We start from the raw sequence: 17,750 nt of genomic DNA, 5'->3' as shown, positions 1-17,750 counted from the left end.
ATAGCTTAAACATTAAGCAGTGTTTGAGACATTGACAGTCCTACACACTGTTCTTTCTTTGAACTAACCAGGCGTTTGCAGATCGGTGCAAGCGAAACCGCCTCCAGATCAGTCAATGAAGGGAAAAACCAAAGAGCTGCTACACTGCATAGCAATGGAGTTATTGAACATTTTTGTAGTGTCTCTTTTCGTTTTTGCACTTTGTAGACGGCCCCTGCGCCTTCGCCTCACAGCCGCCTGCACATGAAGACCAGAGTAATATGTCTGGCTCTGAGGACGGCTCGTTCTCACTAAAACGAGGCTGTAGCTCATTGTCTACCTCACTGCGGGTTGAAAGAGGCGCCGTTTGTGTTTTGTACAACGTTTCATTGATGAGTTATTGATCCAGAAACATCGAATCTGTGAATATCTTTACAACTTAATCGAAGTAGCATCAGATCGAAGTTAGAGAAGTTCCGCTGCTCGGTCACTCTTCACCTTGTCTGCACATTTCTACTGTCAGATTAATGTTAGCGTGTTAAAAATGAATGTTAAAGTGATGTCCTGGATGTCAGCCGTGTGTGTGTGTTTACTGACGGCGGCAGGTAAGATATCACACCTGTGTAATGTCCGAACATACCGAAACATGGATCATATATTCACACTGAATCAACATGATCGAGGCAAGTTTCCTCCTGACACTCAGCAGCGGATGAGATGCTGAACATACCAGGAGGGAAGATGTTGATGGGAAGCAGTGCAGCTGATGGGAAAGATGGAGAGTCTCCCACCAAGGAGGCTGAAGTGCAGCCTTTTAAAATCGATAAATACCCCGTCACAAATGCCGAGTTCAGGTAATACAAATTAACACCCGACATTAGAGTATTTGATGGATGAAAAGCTTATGATAACGCCTCTGATCTGATTCACCACAGAGACTTTGTGAGAGCGCAGAAGTACAAAACTGAAGCTGAGACGTTTGGTTGGAGCTTCGTGTTTGAAGACTTTGTGTCAGAGGAGCTGAAGAGCAAAGTCACACAGAGGATTGAGGTACTGGAGCATCAGCTGACCATGAATCAATCAATCGCTGGTCAAAGAAAATGTGAAGATGTCAGAATCACATTTAAAAAGACAGCAGGGAGGTGATAGGCTAACAGTGGAGCTGTGTCAGTGTGCTATTGGGTGGGTGTGACCAGGTGATGAGAACAGGTGATTTCTCAGTAACAGACAATGACCGCAAAGAAATGAGCCAGCATGCCTGAGCAGAGTGATGCAGGATGGGTTGAGAAATAAACCACAGGCCTTAATGCATGCAAAAGAATGATCTCCCTGACTGAACTCAAGTACTGTACTCACCTCCAGTTTGAGTTACTTACTTTACTTGAGTATTTCCATTTCATATTACTTTATAATTCTGCTCCAGTACATTTCAGAGGGAAATATCCTTGTTACTACACTGCATTAATTTGATAAATTTTGCAACTTTACAGATTATTAGATCTTTTATAACACATCACCTCTCAGCAGTATGCAAAGTGATTAAAATCAGCTTCACCTTTATGTGAAGCTGATTTTAATGTGAGATATGTACATCAATCTATCAATGATCAGAATCCATGATATACATTATCCTGAAATGGGTCATTCTGCACTGAATGAGTACTTCTACTTCTCATTTTTTAAGTATATTTTATGCAAATACATTTGTACTTTAGGAAAAAATGTACTTGTAACAGAGTATTTCTTCACTGGTTTATTGCTACTTTTACTTAGATGTTATGAGTGCCTCTCCATTTTGAATTTCTTTGAGTTTTTAGCTGTTGGTGAAGCAAAAACAAAACAAAACATAATACTGATAATGACTTTATCATGGCCGTTTTCACTATTTTTCTCCATTTTCTAGACTAAACAATTGATTAATGATTCCAAAAATAAACAAGATCAGTTGATAATGGAAACAAAGTCAATGGTTGGCACTGTAGACACATTTGGACACATTCACAGTATGGACAGTATTTCTGTATAGACAGACTTCATGAACAGCAGGCACCGTTTTAAAGGCCATCTTGTAAATGTCTTTTTTAACTTTTGACTCCTCTTTCTCATCCAGTCCGCTCCGTGGTGGCTCCCCGTTGAGCGGGTGTTTTGGAGGCAGGTGAGGTCTTCTCCATTGTGTTTTGTGTATCTCCTTGCATGCCCCCATTGACTTTCACTCCACTGACCCTCTGCTGCTCAGCCTGCAGGACCTGGTTCAGGTATTCGGGAGCGGCTGGACTTTCCGGTGGTTCAGGTGAGCTGGAACGATGCTCAGGCCTTCTGCCGCTGGAAGGACAAGAGACTGCCTACTGAGGAGGAGTGGGAGTGGGCTGCACGCGGGGGGCTGCAAGGTAAACAGTTAATGCATTGAAAGCATAGAATACCATAGCTGTAATACTTGTACTGGTCTGGATTTGCCTCGAACTACAGTTTAGATCATGTGTCGGATGCACGAGAGAGGTTTCTTCATGAGTCAAGGAGTGGAAACTAGTTTTCATGACCACCTCACTCAATAATTGTTATATAATTTCATCTCTTTCCCGCTCCAGGTCGGGTTTACCCGTGGGGAAACAAGTTCCAGGTGAACAGGAGCAACCTGTGGCAGGTCAGCCTACTACAATAATGCACATTACTGTAGCAGTGGCAAAGTTTCTTGTCATCACTGGATGCTCTGGCTGGGGATTCACTGACTTGCTTTGGTTTTAAATAGACACATGTTTTCCACTCATTTCTGCAGATCTCAACACTATTTTCTTCAGCTGAATATGCAAATTTGAATGCAGATCTGTTAAGCTTTATAAGACCTACCTACCTATGTGCCTTATGTTTCGCTGTTTCTAAATAGACCTCGATGACTTGATTGTGTTGTTAATTGAAACTGGGATGCTTCTAGAAAAATGTTGCACTAAGAATAATATGTGTATGATTTTACTCTTTAAATGAGTGAATATCAATATACATAGTGTATATAGTGCGTGTATATATATATTTTCTGCATGTTTCAGGGATCGTTTCCTGATAGAGACACTGCAGAGGATGGATACCATGGCATCTCTCCTGTCACAGCATTTCCTCCTCAGAACACTTATGGTAACTGTCCAGTAGTTAAAGTAAAAAAATCACTAGTAATCATAATGATAATGAAATGATGATTCTTACTGTGCACTTCTGAATATATGAGATCCATATTGACTCTTCTTGCAGGACTCTATGACATGATGGGAAACACATGGGAGTGGACATCCACACCCTTTCCAGCCGCACAACCAATGTATGTGCTGCGTGGCGCCTCCTGGATCGACACGGTGGATGGTTCAGCCAATCACAAGGCGCGAGTCACGACCAGGTGAGTTATAGACACGGCATTTTCAGAGTGTGAGCCCACAGATCGGCTGTTCCGCTGTCCTGACCGATGGCTCTGATTCTGTGTCTGGCAGGATGGGAAACACACCAGACTCTGCCTCCGATAACCTGGGATTCAGGTGTGCCGCCAGCGACAGACAGAAACAAGGGAAGAAAAAAGACAAAAGTGATCTGTAGCAACAAGCAAGGAATCAGAAATACGGCACTATAATGTTCATTTGAACCAAAGTGATTCGGGTGTTAGTAATGGATCTGATTAATTTGAAGCTGGCAAAGAACAAGAAAAAAGAAAGGGACCAATTAAATATCAATGAGTAACAATGACTATGAATGATTGATGATGGTGGCAGGACGATGTGAGTGCAGAAACAAACTGTATTTCTCCTGTGGAGAAGAATTTGATAAAGAATAAACACAAACAAACATATCTAACATCAAAGAAAGAAAAGGTTCCTTGTTGCTGTTTTTCCATAACGTAGTAGCTTACACCCTGAAACATGCTGCTAATTTTAAAGGCATGAGAGAAGAGACTTGTTGGAGCGTCTCATTGTCTAACTGAATGGAAGAAACGTCAGCACTGGTGCTCTTCCGTCTTTCTTCTGTCTTTTGTTGAGTGTTTTCGTGTGACTGGAGAGTAAATTGGTCCGTTGCTTCAGTCACAGCCTCCTCTAATCCCGTCTTTGTCTTTTTGTTTATTTTCTCATCACGAGCGTCCGGCCGAGTTTGGGCTGATTCTGTTCACCACCACAGATGAGAAGCTCCATCCAAAGTCCAGTTTTCTTTAAGTAACTGTATAAAGACTTGTTTCTGTTCTTAACAAATGATCGAGTGTTTTTAAACTGGTCACATAATCCAGACATGTATTTCAAGTGAGGTGAAATTTGGTTTTATTGTTTATTGTAACATACATAATGCGGATGGTTAGAATTTTTAAATCGGCATATAGGAACTTTACCATGTAGCTTTACAAAAAGACAAGAAATAACAATCCAAGTAAAAAACACAGCATTTAAAATAGAGTAGTAGATTATATATATATATATATATATATATATATATATATATATATATATATATATATATATATATATATATATATATATATTAGATAGATAGATATAGTATGGATTAAAATTATGATGCAAAAAAATGTTTCAAGACAATTATTCCTAAAATATTAAAGGATGAAGCAAAACAGGGAATTACTGATATTATCTCACCTGTTCGCAGGTTTTCTGTTTTAGATATAAAAAAAGCACCCAATATATAAATACTGGCACATGTGTCCTACATACTCTAACAGGTTTGACCTATTTGAAATAAAATGCAAATAATTGGAGATCAGAGTGGAGGAAAGGTCAGTCAACAGTTTTACTCTGAAGACTGGGTCCACCTGCCTGGATGTGGTGTCTTATTAAGTGGTGACCTACTTCCAGCAACAGAGCGTGCAAAGTGTGTGGTACAAGTTAAGTACACACCTCGAACAGGGACTGATAAGGAAAAACACTTCAGACTGTAAATCCACTCAATCTGAATATGAGCCACTTCTTCCTGCTGCATCAGGCCGAAAACGAAGTCTGTGATTAAAGGGAATGTGATCAGATTAAAGGTTCCTCTTCTGCGCCCTGCAGCACAAAGATGTTTCCTTGTTTTGAGTTCTGAAGCAGGATGTGTTGATGTGTCACTGACTCCTCGCAGTACATGGATGTGGGAGGTTTGTCACCAAAAATTACCATCTCAACTTAACTGCAAGGAATGACTTCATCTGGTGTTTTCCCCGAAGCGATTCTGTGCCAAAAATACACCGATTACTAGAGAAGTGTCTGTGGTTTTCACTCTGTGCGAGTTTTTAAAAAACATGTTTTTGATCATATAAGAAAAAGAAGACTTATAAGTTACAACACTGAGATCGACAGTGGTGTAATGGAACCAGGTACTTTTACTCAATTACTGTGCCAATTTGAGGTTCTTGTACTTAACTTGAGTATTCCCATTTTATGCAGCTATATGTTCCCACTCTGCTACACGTCAGAGGTGTTTTTTATTGTTCCACTACATTAATCTGATAGCTTGTAAACAGAAAACCATGTATCTCCAAATTTGGTGATTTTTTGAATGAATTTTTTCCGATAAACTTAAGGATTAAATGTTGCTTTATCTGAGGAATTCCTCCTACCTCTTAAGATAAATAAACTATTTAAAAACCTCCTGGATTATGTGGAAAATGCATCGTGACAAAGCTGAAAACACAGCTGTTTTTCTTAAGTCATGAAAAGCAGACTTCATAGAGATACAGGGTGATGCAGCAATGAGAAGCATATGATGAAATATAATAGTAAAACACTGACAGGGATCATTTTTATGCATAATGAGTACTTCTACTTTTAATACTTTGAGTACATTTTGCTGATGCTACTCAGATTTTTACTTAAGGTTTAAATGCAGGACTTTTGGTGGTGTATTTCCACAGACACTTTTCTTCCACCACTGCAGACTGAACTGCTTGTGACACCGACGGTAAATTCCTGTGTTTTGTTTCTCCGGTCACCATCTTCATTCCATCTGCTCTTTGCATTTGAGTCACTCGATAAAAGAACGGGTGTCATGCGTCAAGTCCGCATAATCTGATTGTGCCAACCGATCAAAAAGCCGTGCTCCCTTTGTTCCCCTCGTGGCTGTGGTATGTTTGCACGTCATGTGTTTGTGTAGCGACTGAAAAGGAGGAAGAAAACCCAGACGAGCCGCATGAAGCCACAGCCCCCAGTGACCTCACATCGTGTCATGCTGTATCCCTGTGAGGACGCACGCCGTTCAGGAAAAACGAGTTTGGAGACATTCTCTTTGTCATCCTCCCTCCTCCTTGTTTTGCTGTCTTCCTCTCGCTCTTTCATGTTAACACTTGACAGTATCTTCAGGTGGCTGAATTGATTCTACCTCTGCCTGCGACGTCTACCAGGCTGATCATGGACTACTCTCAGTCTTTCTCAGACCTCAACGAGAGGCTGAGACCTCGATTCACCACCAGCCACCAGCTCTACTCCTCTCTGAACAGGCTGGAGCTCAGACAGTCTTACTCGCTCAGGAGCTTACCTACAACTTACCGGCCCACAATTCTGCCAACAAAACCAGATCCAGAGGAACCCCAGGAGGATTTGGTCTCTGATGTTCCAGAAGGTGGACATGGTGCAGATCCGCTGCCCTTTGACAACTCGTGCCTCATCACTGAGTTGAATTTGAAAGATGAGGGTGACGAGGAGCTGGTCGACGAGGATGGCAGCACCTCGTCAACCAAGGAGGGAGACGTTCAGGGTGAGCTGACCTCAAAGGAGACAGGTGATTCCTCGCAGTCAGCAGCCGGGGAAGGTGGGAGCTCCATCCAGAGGAGCTACGTAGATGGGACTCTACCAGACCTGATCAGGAGCGGCAGGCCGCTCGGCAGACGCCGGACACTGGGCCACTTCTCAGACACGGTAGGACAGTCTTTAAATGTCTTTGACAGTGCGTGAAGTTAAATCTATTCTGCCACAAACAGGCTTTTCATACACTAAAACCTGTCACACAGGGAGGAGACGCTCCTAACTGTCAATCAGGAGGAAACCAGTCGTGTCCCTCAGTATAATGAATTACGATCAGAACAAGTGCAAGTGCAGGAAACCTCACGTTGCTCAGTGAACCACTTCATCTCACACGAGGGCTCTTTGGTTACCAGCGTAAAGATGGAAACAGTGTTGGCGGAAAATGTTTCGTGCCTCATACGTTGTGTTAACAGCTTTCATTACTCAAGCCATCATGGTGTGTCTTTGAGTGTGTTTGTGTGTGTGAATGAGCTCACATGCAGCGTCCCTGAATACTGATTAACATCTCAGCCGGTGCGACTGGATTTCTTGTCTACAGTTTCACCCAGGAATCTAGATTAGCAGTTTCTATTTACACTGTGTAAAAATGTCACAAGGTGGAACTTTCTGTGTGCAGGCCTGCAATTATCTGCAGAGAGAAAAGTGGTCGTTAAAACGCACTGATGTGATATTTTTTGTTGGCAGCTTAAAGAAGTGCGCAGGGAGGTGGAGCTGTCTCGGAGACGGAGCATCAAGCTGAAGGCCCAGGTTGACAAACTGCAGGAGAGCAGAGAAGGAGTGGGATGGAGCCAACACAGAGAGAGGGTAAAGGTTACCAACAACAGCGGCACACAATTGATATATGCACAACTCCGCACGATTATTAGGATTTACTTCGGCTCATTTCTATCCCAGGTCACAGAGGAGGTTCTGTCCGTTCTGCGGCTGCTGCACCCGCTGACGGAGCCCGAGTCCGGCCCGCCCGAGCCCCCTCGTGGGGAAAACCAGCTGGACGCTGCCCTGGCCCAGCTGAAGGATGTGGCCCGCAGACTGGCGATCATCCACACCGAAGAGGTAAAGACAACACCTGCACTCCAGTGAAGCCACTCACCCACATCGCATTCCTGCAGTTTCACTTTTTAGTGAGTTTATTCTAGTGGTCATGTTTCCTGGTAGAATGTTTGCTTTGCACATAAAGGTGGATAATTATTAACATGCTACAAGTAGTGGTACCTGCCTTAGAGATGCTTTTAGCTGCAAATGATAAAAGACTCATTGATATATTTTTGGCAGCACAGCAGGAATTTATATTTTCAACAAGGCACATGACATAATAGAGGCCTTAAAATAGCCCTGAGGCCTGTAAAGAGATACTATATTAATGCTCCGAGATACTCTTCTTCTCCTAAGTGAATCATCTTCCTCATTGTTTCCCTGGCACATCATTAGGTATTGAAGCTCAGCTATGTGGCATGACGAGTTTAGAAGTGACACTATCGGTGATCTGAGTCTTTCAGGAATTCACTGTGTGTTACAGAGTCACAAGGTGTGTGACTGATGGTGGGATTAGACCAGAATCCTGTTAAAAAACAGAGAGGGTGAAGCCGTGCCATGACGTAACCCGGCCTCTCCCGCTTGTTCATTCCAAAGGTCAAATCTGGAAAAGGAGCGGAGGACAGTGCCGTTCTCCAGCAGGCCCTGTGTGACAGAGACGATGCCATAGAGAAGTGAGTACACGCTCATGACGCACACACTCACCTCTCCTCTAAATGACCAACAGATCAAGATTTAAGGGCTCAACAAAAAAGGAAGCTGAAAGACGCGGATCTATTTTGAAGGATGTGTCATCCTCTGTTTCCGCCGTGCAGGAAGAAGGCGATGGAGGCCGAGCTGCTGCGGAGCAAAACAGAGATGATGCTGCTGAACAACCAGCTGCTGGAGGCCGCACAGAAGCGCCTGGAGCTGTCGCTGGAGGTCGAGGCCTGGAAGGTAAAGCTGAGACGAGTCAGACCGACAGAGACAAAACAAAGGCGGATGAAGTGAAAACAGCGGGGTGCGATTGCTGAGCAAATACGAAACTCAAACGCAAATGAAAATATGGAGTCATATAGAGCAAAAAAGGAGCCAGCTGGAAAATGTAAATATGTGCGACTAGAAGTAGGACACAGAGTTTACACACCCACACGCATAAAAACGCTTAATTACATGTTACTTTCAGAGCACAGAATGTGTTCAGCCAGACAACACACCGTTAACATTCACACATATTACATTGAGCACAAGCAGAACGTACCGCCAGCTGGTATCCTGCCACACTGTTTTGGCCTCAGGCCCGTGTGTTCGTCTGGTGAGCGCCCCACATCCTGCAGTTCAACTGAAACTGCGCCGCTCATGACGCTTATTGGTGAGAGCGGCAGAGTCTGCCTCCATCGCACACTGGAGGTCCAAACTGATTTCACATAAAAAGTTTTAGGTTTGCATGTTTTCGTGATTTTTTTGTGATTAACTTTTGCACATTTGCAGAAAGTATTGGCTATTTGGAGCTAAAATCCAATATTTTACTATCACCATTACAAGCTCTATATTGGTCAGATCCTTCTGTGGATATAACCGTCATCTTAAATATATTTATATAGAATGTACATATGAAAATGATTGGGACATAAGTTTTACCTTTAATAACTAAAAAAGGCAAAGCATAAAGAATATTTGACTGTGTGATTTAATATAAAGCTTTAATACATGAGTGGAATAATTTTCACAGTTGTCTCCATGACAAACTCGATGTGGAATTAGCAATTTCCCAATTTATGGCAGACATATAATTCCAGCCACTCTCTATTTTAAAGAGATGTTACATAAAAGGCTCAACTTGAATTACAATATGGGGCAATTTTTAACATCTTGTTATGATCAACACTAAAGTGAATGGGGATGAGTGCAGGTAGAGAACATCTAATTGTTATTAATTCAGAAATGTCCATATTCTGTGTTTCTCATAACTGAATGTTGATCCTATTGGCTAGCTGCTGGTGATTAGGCCTGAAATAGTTCACACACTGAACCTATTTGCAAAGATTTTTAAACTGATTTCCCATAGATGGCTGAAATACACATCTGGGTTAGGCCCTCCCTTCAGCAAAAAGAAAAAATACATTATCCTCCCTCCCATTGCTTTATGACCATCCGGCCCTTCCTAATAATTTGTGGACAGTCCTTTGCTCACCAGTGGGGTTCGGTGTACACGGCTCTGAAAGCAGCCACATGAGAGATAAATAGAAGAAGTCACACTCTTTAAAATCTCCACATGTATCTCTTTCAGTTGTTTTTTTTACAGTCAGTATTTCTTGACAGCTTGTTTGTTTCCCCCGCCTCAGGAGGACGTCCAGCTGATCCTCCACCAGCAGCTGCACAGTCAGCAGCAGGCAGAGCAGGCCCAGAGGAAGCCCACCCGCCTGGGCATCCTGAGGAGAAACAACAGAGCGCCCATGCAGCGGCCGTCCAACATCTCTTCGCCTGCACCGGCCCCTCCCTCGACCAACTCCAGCCAAATCTTCGTCTCCAGATCTGCAGTTTCTGCTCCTCCGACTGCCAGCACGCCTCCCGCTGCCGGCACCCAACGCAACTGGAGGGACAAGCTGAGGATGGGCAAGACCAGTCGTCAAGGAGACCAGGATGCAGCGGGGCAGGAGGCAGAGTCGGGCAGGGGTGATGGCTTCCAGGTTGTTCCACTCGATTGAAACAATGACCACTTTGCACTTTGAGTATGTTCATTCTGATGCACTAAAGTCCCCCTCCACTCCACTGTGGGGGTTTTCTTACCGTCACTTGGATGATTGAGCTTCGCTGTGCAGCTTGCTGCATAGCACATGACTAGTTTTGAACCAATCATGGTTCAATATGCTACTTACATATATGTTGCTTACTTCCATGCATGTATACAGAGAACGGACTCTTTATTTTTGAAATGAACAACATTTAGTCATGAATTCTGGATTTTTCACAGTGAGGAATTTAAAGAGTTTTTGAGGTAACTGAACTTTTTTGTGGGAAAAACCACATCAGACACAAATTATTATTACAAGCCGGCTCTTTGACTCATTTACTGTATATAAGAAATACATGATTATGAATGTATGCCATGTATTTTTTAAAATTCTGTTAAGCCTAACACTTAATTTCCTGAATAGCGTTAGTTGTCATGTTGTAAATAAATGATATTCTTATGCAGAATCTCCTTCAAATCTCCTGCTGAGTCAGATTGCGCTTTACTTTGTGAGGCATCACATCACTTTAGACCCATCACAGCAGTTTTGCTTGTAAGTTTTCAAGATGCAAAAGAAAAAAAAAGAATGAACTTTGTTGCAGATTTTTGCCATTTTATTGTATAATATTAGTTTGTACATTTTCAATAATATATAATCCACTCCTATATGCATCTTGCAACATTTAAAATTTATATATGGCATCATCTAGATGAGTGCCACCGTTGTGGCAATATGTTCAACAAACAGACGCACAAAGCACAGCAAAGTTACACCTGATGACAAGAGAGAAGGCATGCTCATAGTGAAACAATATACAATCCTGAACAGATGATTACAGTCTTCAAACAGTTGAATGAATAGATTCACTTTTCTACATTGTTGACACCGAGTTCCCTTTTGACACGCTCTTGTCCCACCGCATCACTACAGCAGCTAAAGCAGGGCCTGCATTCAAATGTCAGCGACGCCCCACCCCCCTACAATCTATTCATATTGTGCAACAAGATAAGTCTGCCCTGTGGCTGAGGAGGACGAGGGGGTGCTTCTCCGTAAACTGGAGCTTTACAAAAAAAATTAAACAAAAGGAGAGTTTCACTCAACTTAGTTCAGGTAATTCAAAGCCTTTCAGACTTCTGTATTCACATCAAACAAACACAAAACACTGACTGTAGTAAAAATCTAGCGCCGTGAAGGGATGCACCCTCATCTGTTAAACTTCCTCGTGGAAAAATTCACACAGAACTGGCAACCCAGCTGCCAATCTAAAGTCTGCTCGCTATTATTGTAGCATAAAAGGGATTTTTTTTTCTAAACAAGTTTTACAGAAATGGAAAAGGAGCTCTCGACAAAAGAGGCACATACAAATTTACAACACCCTGCTTATTCATACAGATGGCAGTTTCACTGCTGTGGACTGTACTGTTCAAACCCATGGAAACAGAAATGATAGTAACACTATTACGATTAAATAACTACACTGATGCGGTATATATCCGTGAGATACCCATATAGCCTTGCGCCTTAGTTGTAAAGATTAGTGAGATACAGATAATAAATCGGAAAAACATGTCTCATTAAAACACTGATCGGACTGACCAAATACAAAGACACAACAACATTACCACGGCTCATTGCCAGACAGACACATGAATAGTATAAGTGTATATTTAGCATATCCAGTTGTCACCTGAGATAGTCAGGGAACAGATTGTGAATACTGCATTTAAGTATTTCAGCACGGTTTTCATAGAGGATTATGTTGGCATAAAAATATAACCAGCGCTCTCAATGACCTTAAGTTGTGATAAATTAACTGACCTGTAGATCCTCATCTCTGACATACAGCAGATACGCAGAGGAGAGGACATGAGAAATAAGACCAAAATATTCAGCATATTACCACTATTAACATTAAAATAAGTCTCTACAACAAACTATTTGTACACATAAAATCTGTGTTACAGCCTCTTTGCAGAGCTCCAAACTCCTGACACGTGATACCAAACTCCCTTGTGCAAAGAGGCAATTTTTGCTTTGCACATTCTTCACTTCTCTCCAAGAAGAGCCTCTCAGATTTACAGCATTTTTTTTCATTCCAGTGCTGTCAAAACTTTTGTATCCATTCGTACTTCAGCAGTCCGATTGTACTTGGCCTAAAGCCACTTTGCTGTTATACTGGCATAAATGTTTTAACATAAAAGAAAGCACTGTGCAAATGAGAGTTTCTTTGGATTAGTACGCCTCCAAAACAGCCCTGTTATGTTACACTGGAGACATTATCTGTGTTATTTTCTACCTACCAATGTAAAAATCAATGAAAATACATCTAGAAACCAGCCAATCCAGTAACACAATCTGTCTGGTAGAGAGACCAAACAAAAGAGAAGCTCTTCTACACTACACTACACTAAGGTAAGTTTGCCTAAATGTAAGAACTGACTGTTGTAAAAGGGTGAGTTTGGTCCAGTGTTGGCATCTATTAGCATCATTTATGAATCCACTCACTCTTGCTGAAGCTGCTGAATTTTAACCTTCATTCTCAGTGATGGGACGCTCAGAGCGCTGAGCATAAAAAAAGTTCTGAGGCGTAGGGCGGGAGGCGGCTAGGACTGAAGGAAGGAGATGATGGAGCTGATGAAATCTAAGGGTTTATCTGCGTGGATCCAGTGGCTCGCGTCTGGGATGTACTGGATGTCAGCGTTGGGGAACAGCCTCTGGATTTCCGGGTAATCATCGGAGCTGGACCAGGAGGGAAGACACGGGAGAGGGAGGAGTGACAACATCAGGTGAAGTGGGGTGGTGTGAGGGCAAAAGGGAAGGAAAGTGAACAGCAAACAGAAAAAAGTTAAAAACATGTGAAACACAGCAATGGTACATTTATGTTTAGATAACACTGAATATTGCTTCAAAGGCTGGGACCATTCTTAATGGGGACACAGGGGGCCTTTAAGTCCAGCTGGCAGCTTTTGTTGGATGTCATGTAGCCAAAAAATAGCTGCCAAAAACTATGAATCTTGATTAATGTGGGTTATCATATTTATGGCATCTTCATGGAGATGATGAGAGAACATTTATTTCTTTTTTATTATCTTAGTTTTTTTTTTTTTATTCAGTTGTACCATTGCATTTTTGGTTTATTTGTTTACATTCACTTTCGTCATTTTAATTCAGGACATTTTTTTTTTTACATTGTCTATTTTTTCATTCATTTTACTTGCTTTCACTTACAGCCAATGGCTTTCCAGTTTGGCCACCTACAGCAGATTGCCATCATAACAGTGTGTGGATGCTACTTGTTGCCATAATCATGGAGGTATCAATCCAGAATCCATCAGATTTCAGGTAAACCACTCTAGGATATATAGCTTCATTTGCACGATGAGGTATACAGCAACCCTCAGTGTCATAACTACAGGTTGTTCATAGACTGATTCTGTTTACATTTGCCATGTCTACAAGACAAGTAAGTCTAAATTTAGGCATAACAATCAATGAAAAGATATTTTGACAGTGTCCAAAGACTGTGCATGTTGTGTTTAACAGGCTCAAGATCAAGGTGACCAGTATCATTATAGATTACATTATATATTTGTTCGTCCTAATTTTGATGAAGGACACAGATCGATTGTACATTTCTATAAGATTAGACCAAGCAGTGCTACGTTTGGTAAAATGACACTAAATGCAACACTGTTAACCAGTCTAGGCTTGGTAAAATAATAATGGCTACTTTTAAGTCAGGCTAGCGATGCTATAATATGTCACATTTTCAGCAAGTATTCAGTATCTGTGCCTACATAAATGAACAGTCTGTATCTGTGGCATTTTATACCTGATATAAGCAGAACTGGCTCCACCCAAAAACAGTGTAGGCCCCTCATAGATGGTTTCAAAGGTGGGGAAGCTCATGATACTGTCAAGGTGTGCTGAGATGGCCTCCAAGTTGACCCTCCAGGCGTAGTGGCCATTCTGCTCCACCAGGTTAGTCAGCAGGAACTGACGCACCGAGCGCTCCTGAGGGAGGAGAGGACAGTTTATGACCAGACTGATTGAAAGACTTACATTTCAGGTTCTGTTTTCCACAAAAAGCTCCAAAAATCCACCGAGTGCTACCTGCTCAGCACCAAACAGCAGACAGAAAGAGTTAGCGACTAGCTGGTGAACAAAACTGAGCATTTAGCAGCTAAAGAGCCTGATTTTGCCCTTAGGAGTTGGTAGAGACAGAAACAAAACTTTGAATGAATGACAGTGCTATTACTGGGTGTGTAAATAGGCAACTGTAGGCAACTGGTTGCAAACAAATTTGCCAAATCAACTTTGACAATTAGTGACAATATGTCAGTGTTGTGTTCAGTTTGTTTCTGCTGCTCCCAAGTGAGCAAAGAAAAAAAAAACAGTTATTGCAGGTTTAAATATCAGATAGAGAAAACTGACAAAATACACTCCTCACAAAATAACATCCCAGGTGTAATTAACTGAGAACAGATGATATATTCCTGTTTCAAACACTGAACTCAAAAAGGAGTCCTGACCTTGACCAAAGTGCGCAGCTGATCCTCAGCCATCCGCCTGGCGGTGGAACGTGGGATGTCACTGGAGATCTTCACCTCCTGCATGGCCTGGATGTAATAGCGGAAGTTGGTGCGCGTGGATGTCTGGGATGGACTGATGTCCACTACCACCAACCTCTCCACTAAACCCGACTACAGACAGGCACAGACAGTTTGGGGTCAACAGGCAGTAAAGACACCATTGAGGACAAAGTGGAAACAGGGCATTTGGGTGCAGCATGAGCACCAGAGGAGGATCGACCACTAACCTGCGACAGGGCGGTCGTCATGGCCGTTTTCCCGCCCATACTGTGGCCGATGAGGACACACTTCTCGATGCGCAGCTGGGCGAGGAGGTGTTTCAGATCGTTGCTCATCGCTTCATAGGTCAGCACCGAGCTGTGAGGGCTGTTGCCGTGGTTACGGGCATCTACAGTCAGCACCTAACTGGACAAAGGACAGTTAGGACACTTGGAATGGAGCGAAGGAGGCAACAGAGCGGAGAACAAAAAAAAACTTTTACGTCGGCTGTATCCCTGTTTTGTTGGCCCCAGCTCAGGCGAGTGACAGCACAAACAATGGCTGCATTGTGCACACAAGGTGATGAGTTTCTTCAAGCAAGCCAAAGAGAAGATTATCTATCAGTGTTTATTACAACAGTGCAGACTGTTGGGGAGCTGTATCAAATGACCGGCAGTACACTGGTTGACTGTATTTTCCCTGTACTGCTATTGTAAGAGGGCTAGCATCAGGCTGCTGAGAAGCAACTCAAACAAACAAAGGTGAATTGTTCTTAATGTAACAACAGACAGGTGTGACGTCTTCACCACTGCATTACCTTTCGGCCTGTGCGCTGCACCAAGGACTTCGCTATTGAGTGGAAGTTAGATTTGCTGCCAAAAAGGCCGTGGAGAAACACCAGGGGGGTGCTCTCTCCCTTCCCGTCGAAGACATCATAGGTCAAGTTGACTGGGCTGCGGAGAAAAAAGTGATCGATTAGCTGGAATTCACCCGCTTACGTTTGTGGTGAGAATGATGGCACAACTTAGACAGGAACAGGGCTAAAACTCTGCAAACTTTCAGGGAGTGGAAATGATGATTGAAATGCTTCGGCTCACGGTGAAAAAGAATTCGCAGAGCATCTCTATTTCCTATTCTGACCCATGTCCCGTCCAAACAGGATATCAGGGGATATTATTCAATGATAAGCCAGCTGTGGCAGCAAAGCCCAAACCCCAAAATCTTCACACCTTGAGGAGCAGCAACCTGCAAATATTTGCTAAATTTGCTTCATAATTGACGATTAATTATAATTTAAAACGATTAATCTGGCGTCAAAATGTTATTTTCTGTGGATCAACTAACTGATTAATCAACTAATCATTTCAGCATTGAATACAATACTGTACTGCACTACAGGTATACCTAATATTTCTTTATCTCTCAAAAAAATGAACATTGTACTGTACTCTTCACAGATTCAGAATGACATGCAAATATACTGGACTGCACTCACCTGTACATACACTTAACCTCAGTATTTACATCATAAATTGAGCAATTAGTTGCCTGATTGTATATGAAGCATTAGATTTGGCTAAGCTAGCTAAATCTAATGAAGTCAAGCACAACAACCCAGCAATAACTCTTACCTCAACACTGAAAGGGTGTTTCTGATATTGTGTCTACCCTTGATAAAAATGGGGTGGGCAAAATATCAAGTCACACTCACAGTATAAGTCAAATAAGTTCCTCTCTAAACCAGTTTAACAAAAACTGAACAGTGTGACATTCATGAAGGTTGGATTTATCACAGCGGTGTTCTACTAGACAGCATTAATGTTGTCTAACCTTAGCTAACAAACTGGCAACTTAGCGTACATGCAGCATAGCATTAAATATAATGATAACCATACACACACGGCAGAAATGACGGTTTTATTTAGCTATATAGCCGAATGAGATAAAGCAGGGCAGAAAGTCCATATCTAAAATCCTCTTTGTAACTGTGATCATAGCTCAACTGCAGGTTAACGCTCTTGCTAACCAGACGCCTGAATGTCATTTATGTAAACCGTGTAAAGTTAACGGTTAATAACGAAGCAAAGACACGCCACGGTGGCAAATTCCAACGGTCGAGTAAGAGGCTGCTTTAAAAGACAGGTGCTGGGCTGTCATGTCCACCCGGCACCGCCGCAACACGCTTCAGCTCAGGCGGACAGAGGGCATCAGTTAGCCGGGGAGCTAGCAGGGATACCTGGATGAGCTGGCTGCCCGGACCATGGGAGCCACCCCGCACACATCCTGCTGCCCGGGGAATAAACGACACGACGGCCGGCCGCTCAGCAGTCCTCTCTGGATCAGGCGACACAAAGCACTCATGGCAGCATATGCTCCGTTACCGGGCGGTCGACAAACAGCATGTGCGTTTAAAAACGGCCACAATGACAGCGGAGGTTCAGTGAGCGTGCACGCACGGAGTCCCGGAGGTCGAGATTGAAGGGAGCGAGCCAGTCTGGCAACAGCTGATGGTGCGTCATGACGTAGGACGCACGGTAAGATTGTGCTCACCCCGAGTTTAGTCTGTCAGGCTCAGCGGAGCAGCGTTGTCTGTGAGCAACCTCCATTCAGACTATTTTAACCAAAAAGAACATGAGCATAGAACGTTCAGTATGGATATTTTTTGAGCCTGTGTGGCTTGCTTCAAACTAAGACATTTG

The 17,750-nt window shown here is 42.7% G+C and overlaps 3 protein-coding genes across 4 annotated transcripts; 2 read left to right on the top strand and 1 right to left on the bottom strand.

Annotated features, from left to right (window-relative positions):
- Window positions 1-245: 245 nt before the first annotated feature.
- Window positions 246-4,421, top strand: sumf2 (sulfatase modifying factor 2). 2 transcript variants are annotated; one of them, XM_041952490.1, is made up of 9 exons: window positions 246-584; window positions 689-833; window positions 915-1,029; window positions 2,090-2,134; window positions 2,216-2,366; window positions 2,565-2,620; window positions 3,021-3,105; window positions 3,220-3,361; window positions 3,453-4,421. In XM_041952490.1, exons 1-9 carry the CDS (start codon window positions 524-526, stop codon window positions 3,553-3,555), a joined length of 903 nt encoding a protein of 300 aa, XP_041808424.1. In that variant the 5' UTR covers window positions 246-523; the 3' UTR covers window positions 3,556-4,421. The 2 variants fall into 2 exon arrangements, with proteins under 2 accessions (XP_041808424.1, XP_041808423.1); XM_041952489.1 differs by having other exon boundaries at window positions 686-833; window positions 3,453-4,420.
- Window positions 4,422-6,147: 1,726 nt separating this feature from the next.
- bicdl2l (bicaudal-D-related protein 2-like) lies at window positions 6,148-10,980 on the top strand. Its single transcript, XM_041952579.1, has 6 exons — window positions 6,148-6,848; window positions 7,419-7,538; window positions 7,629-7,787; window positions 8,364-8,440; window positions 8,582-8,702; window positions 10,091-10,980. The coding sequence occupies exons 1-6, from the start codon at window positions 6,342-6,344 to the stop codon at window positions 10,451-10,453; spliced, it is 1,347 nt and encodes a 448-aa protein (XP_041808513.1). The 5' UTR covers window positions 6,148-6,341; the 3' UTR covers window positions 10,454-10,980.
- Window positions 10,981-11,083: 103 nt separating this feature from the next.
- Window positions 11,084-17,510, bottom strand: abhd11 (abhydrolase domain containing 11). Its single transcript, XM_041952580.1, has 6 exons — window positions 17,288-17,510; window positions 15,869-16,004; window positions 15,300-15,473; window positions 15,013-15,183; window positions 14,313-14,494; window positions 11,084-13,219 (listed from the first exon to the last, which is right to left on the bottom strand). The coding sequence occupies exons 1-6, from the start codon at window positions 17,410-17,412 to the stop codon at window positions 13,084-13,086; spliced, it is 924 nt and encodes a 307-aa protein (XP_041808514.1). The 5' UTR covers window positions 17,413-17,510; the 3' UTR covers window positions 11,084-13,083.
- Window positions 17,511-17,750: the final 240 nt, after the last annotated feature.

The sequence above is a fragment of the Chelmon rostratus genome, chromosome 14, assembly GCF_017976325.1.
Source record: "Chelmon rostratus isolate fCheRos1 chromosome 14, fCheRos1.pri, whole genome shotgun sequence".
In the NCBI taxonomy this organism is placed as follows: Eukaryota; Metazoa; Chordata; class Actinopteri; order Chaetodontiformes; family Chaetodontidae; genus Chelmon; species Chelmon rostratus.
The sequence above is the reverse complement of the archived record's forward strand: the minus strand, read 5'-3'. Positions and strand labels throughout refer to the sequence as shown.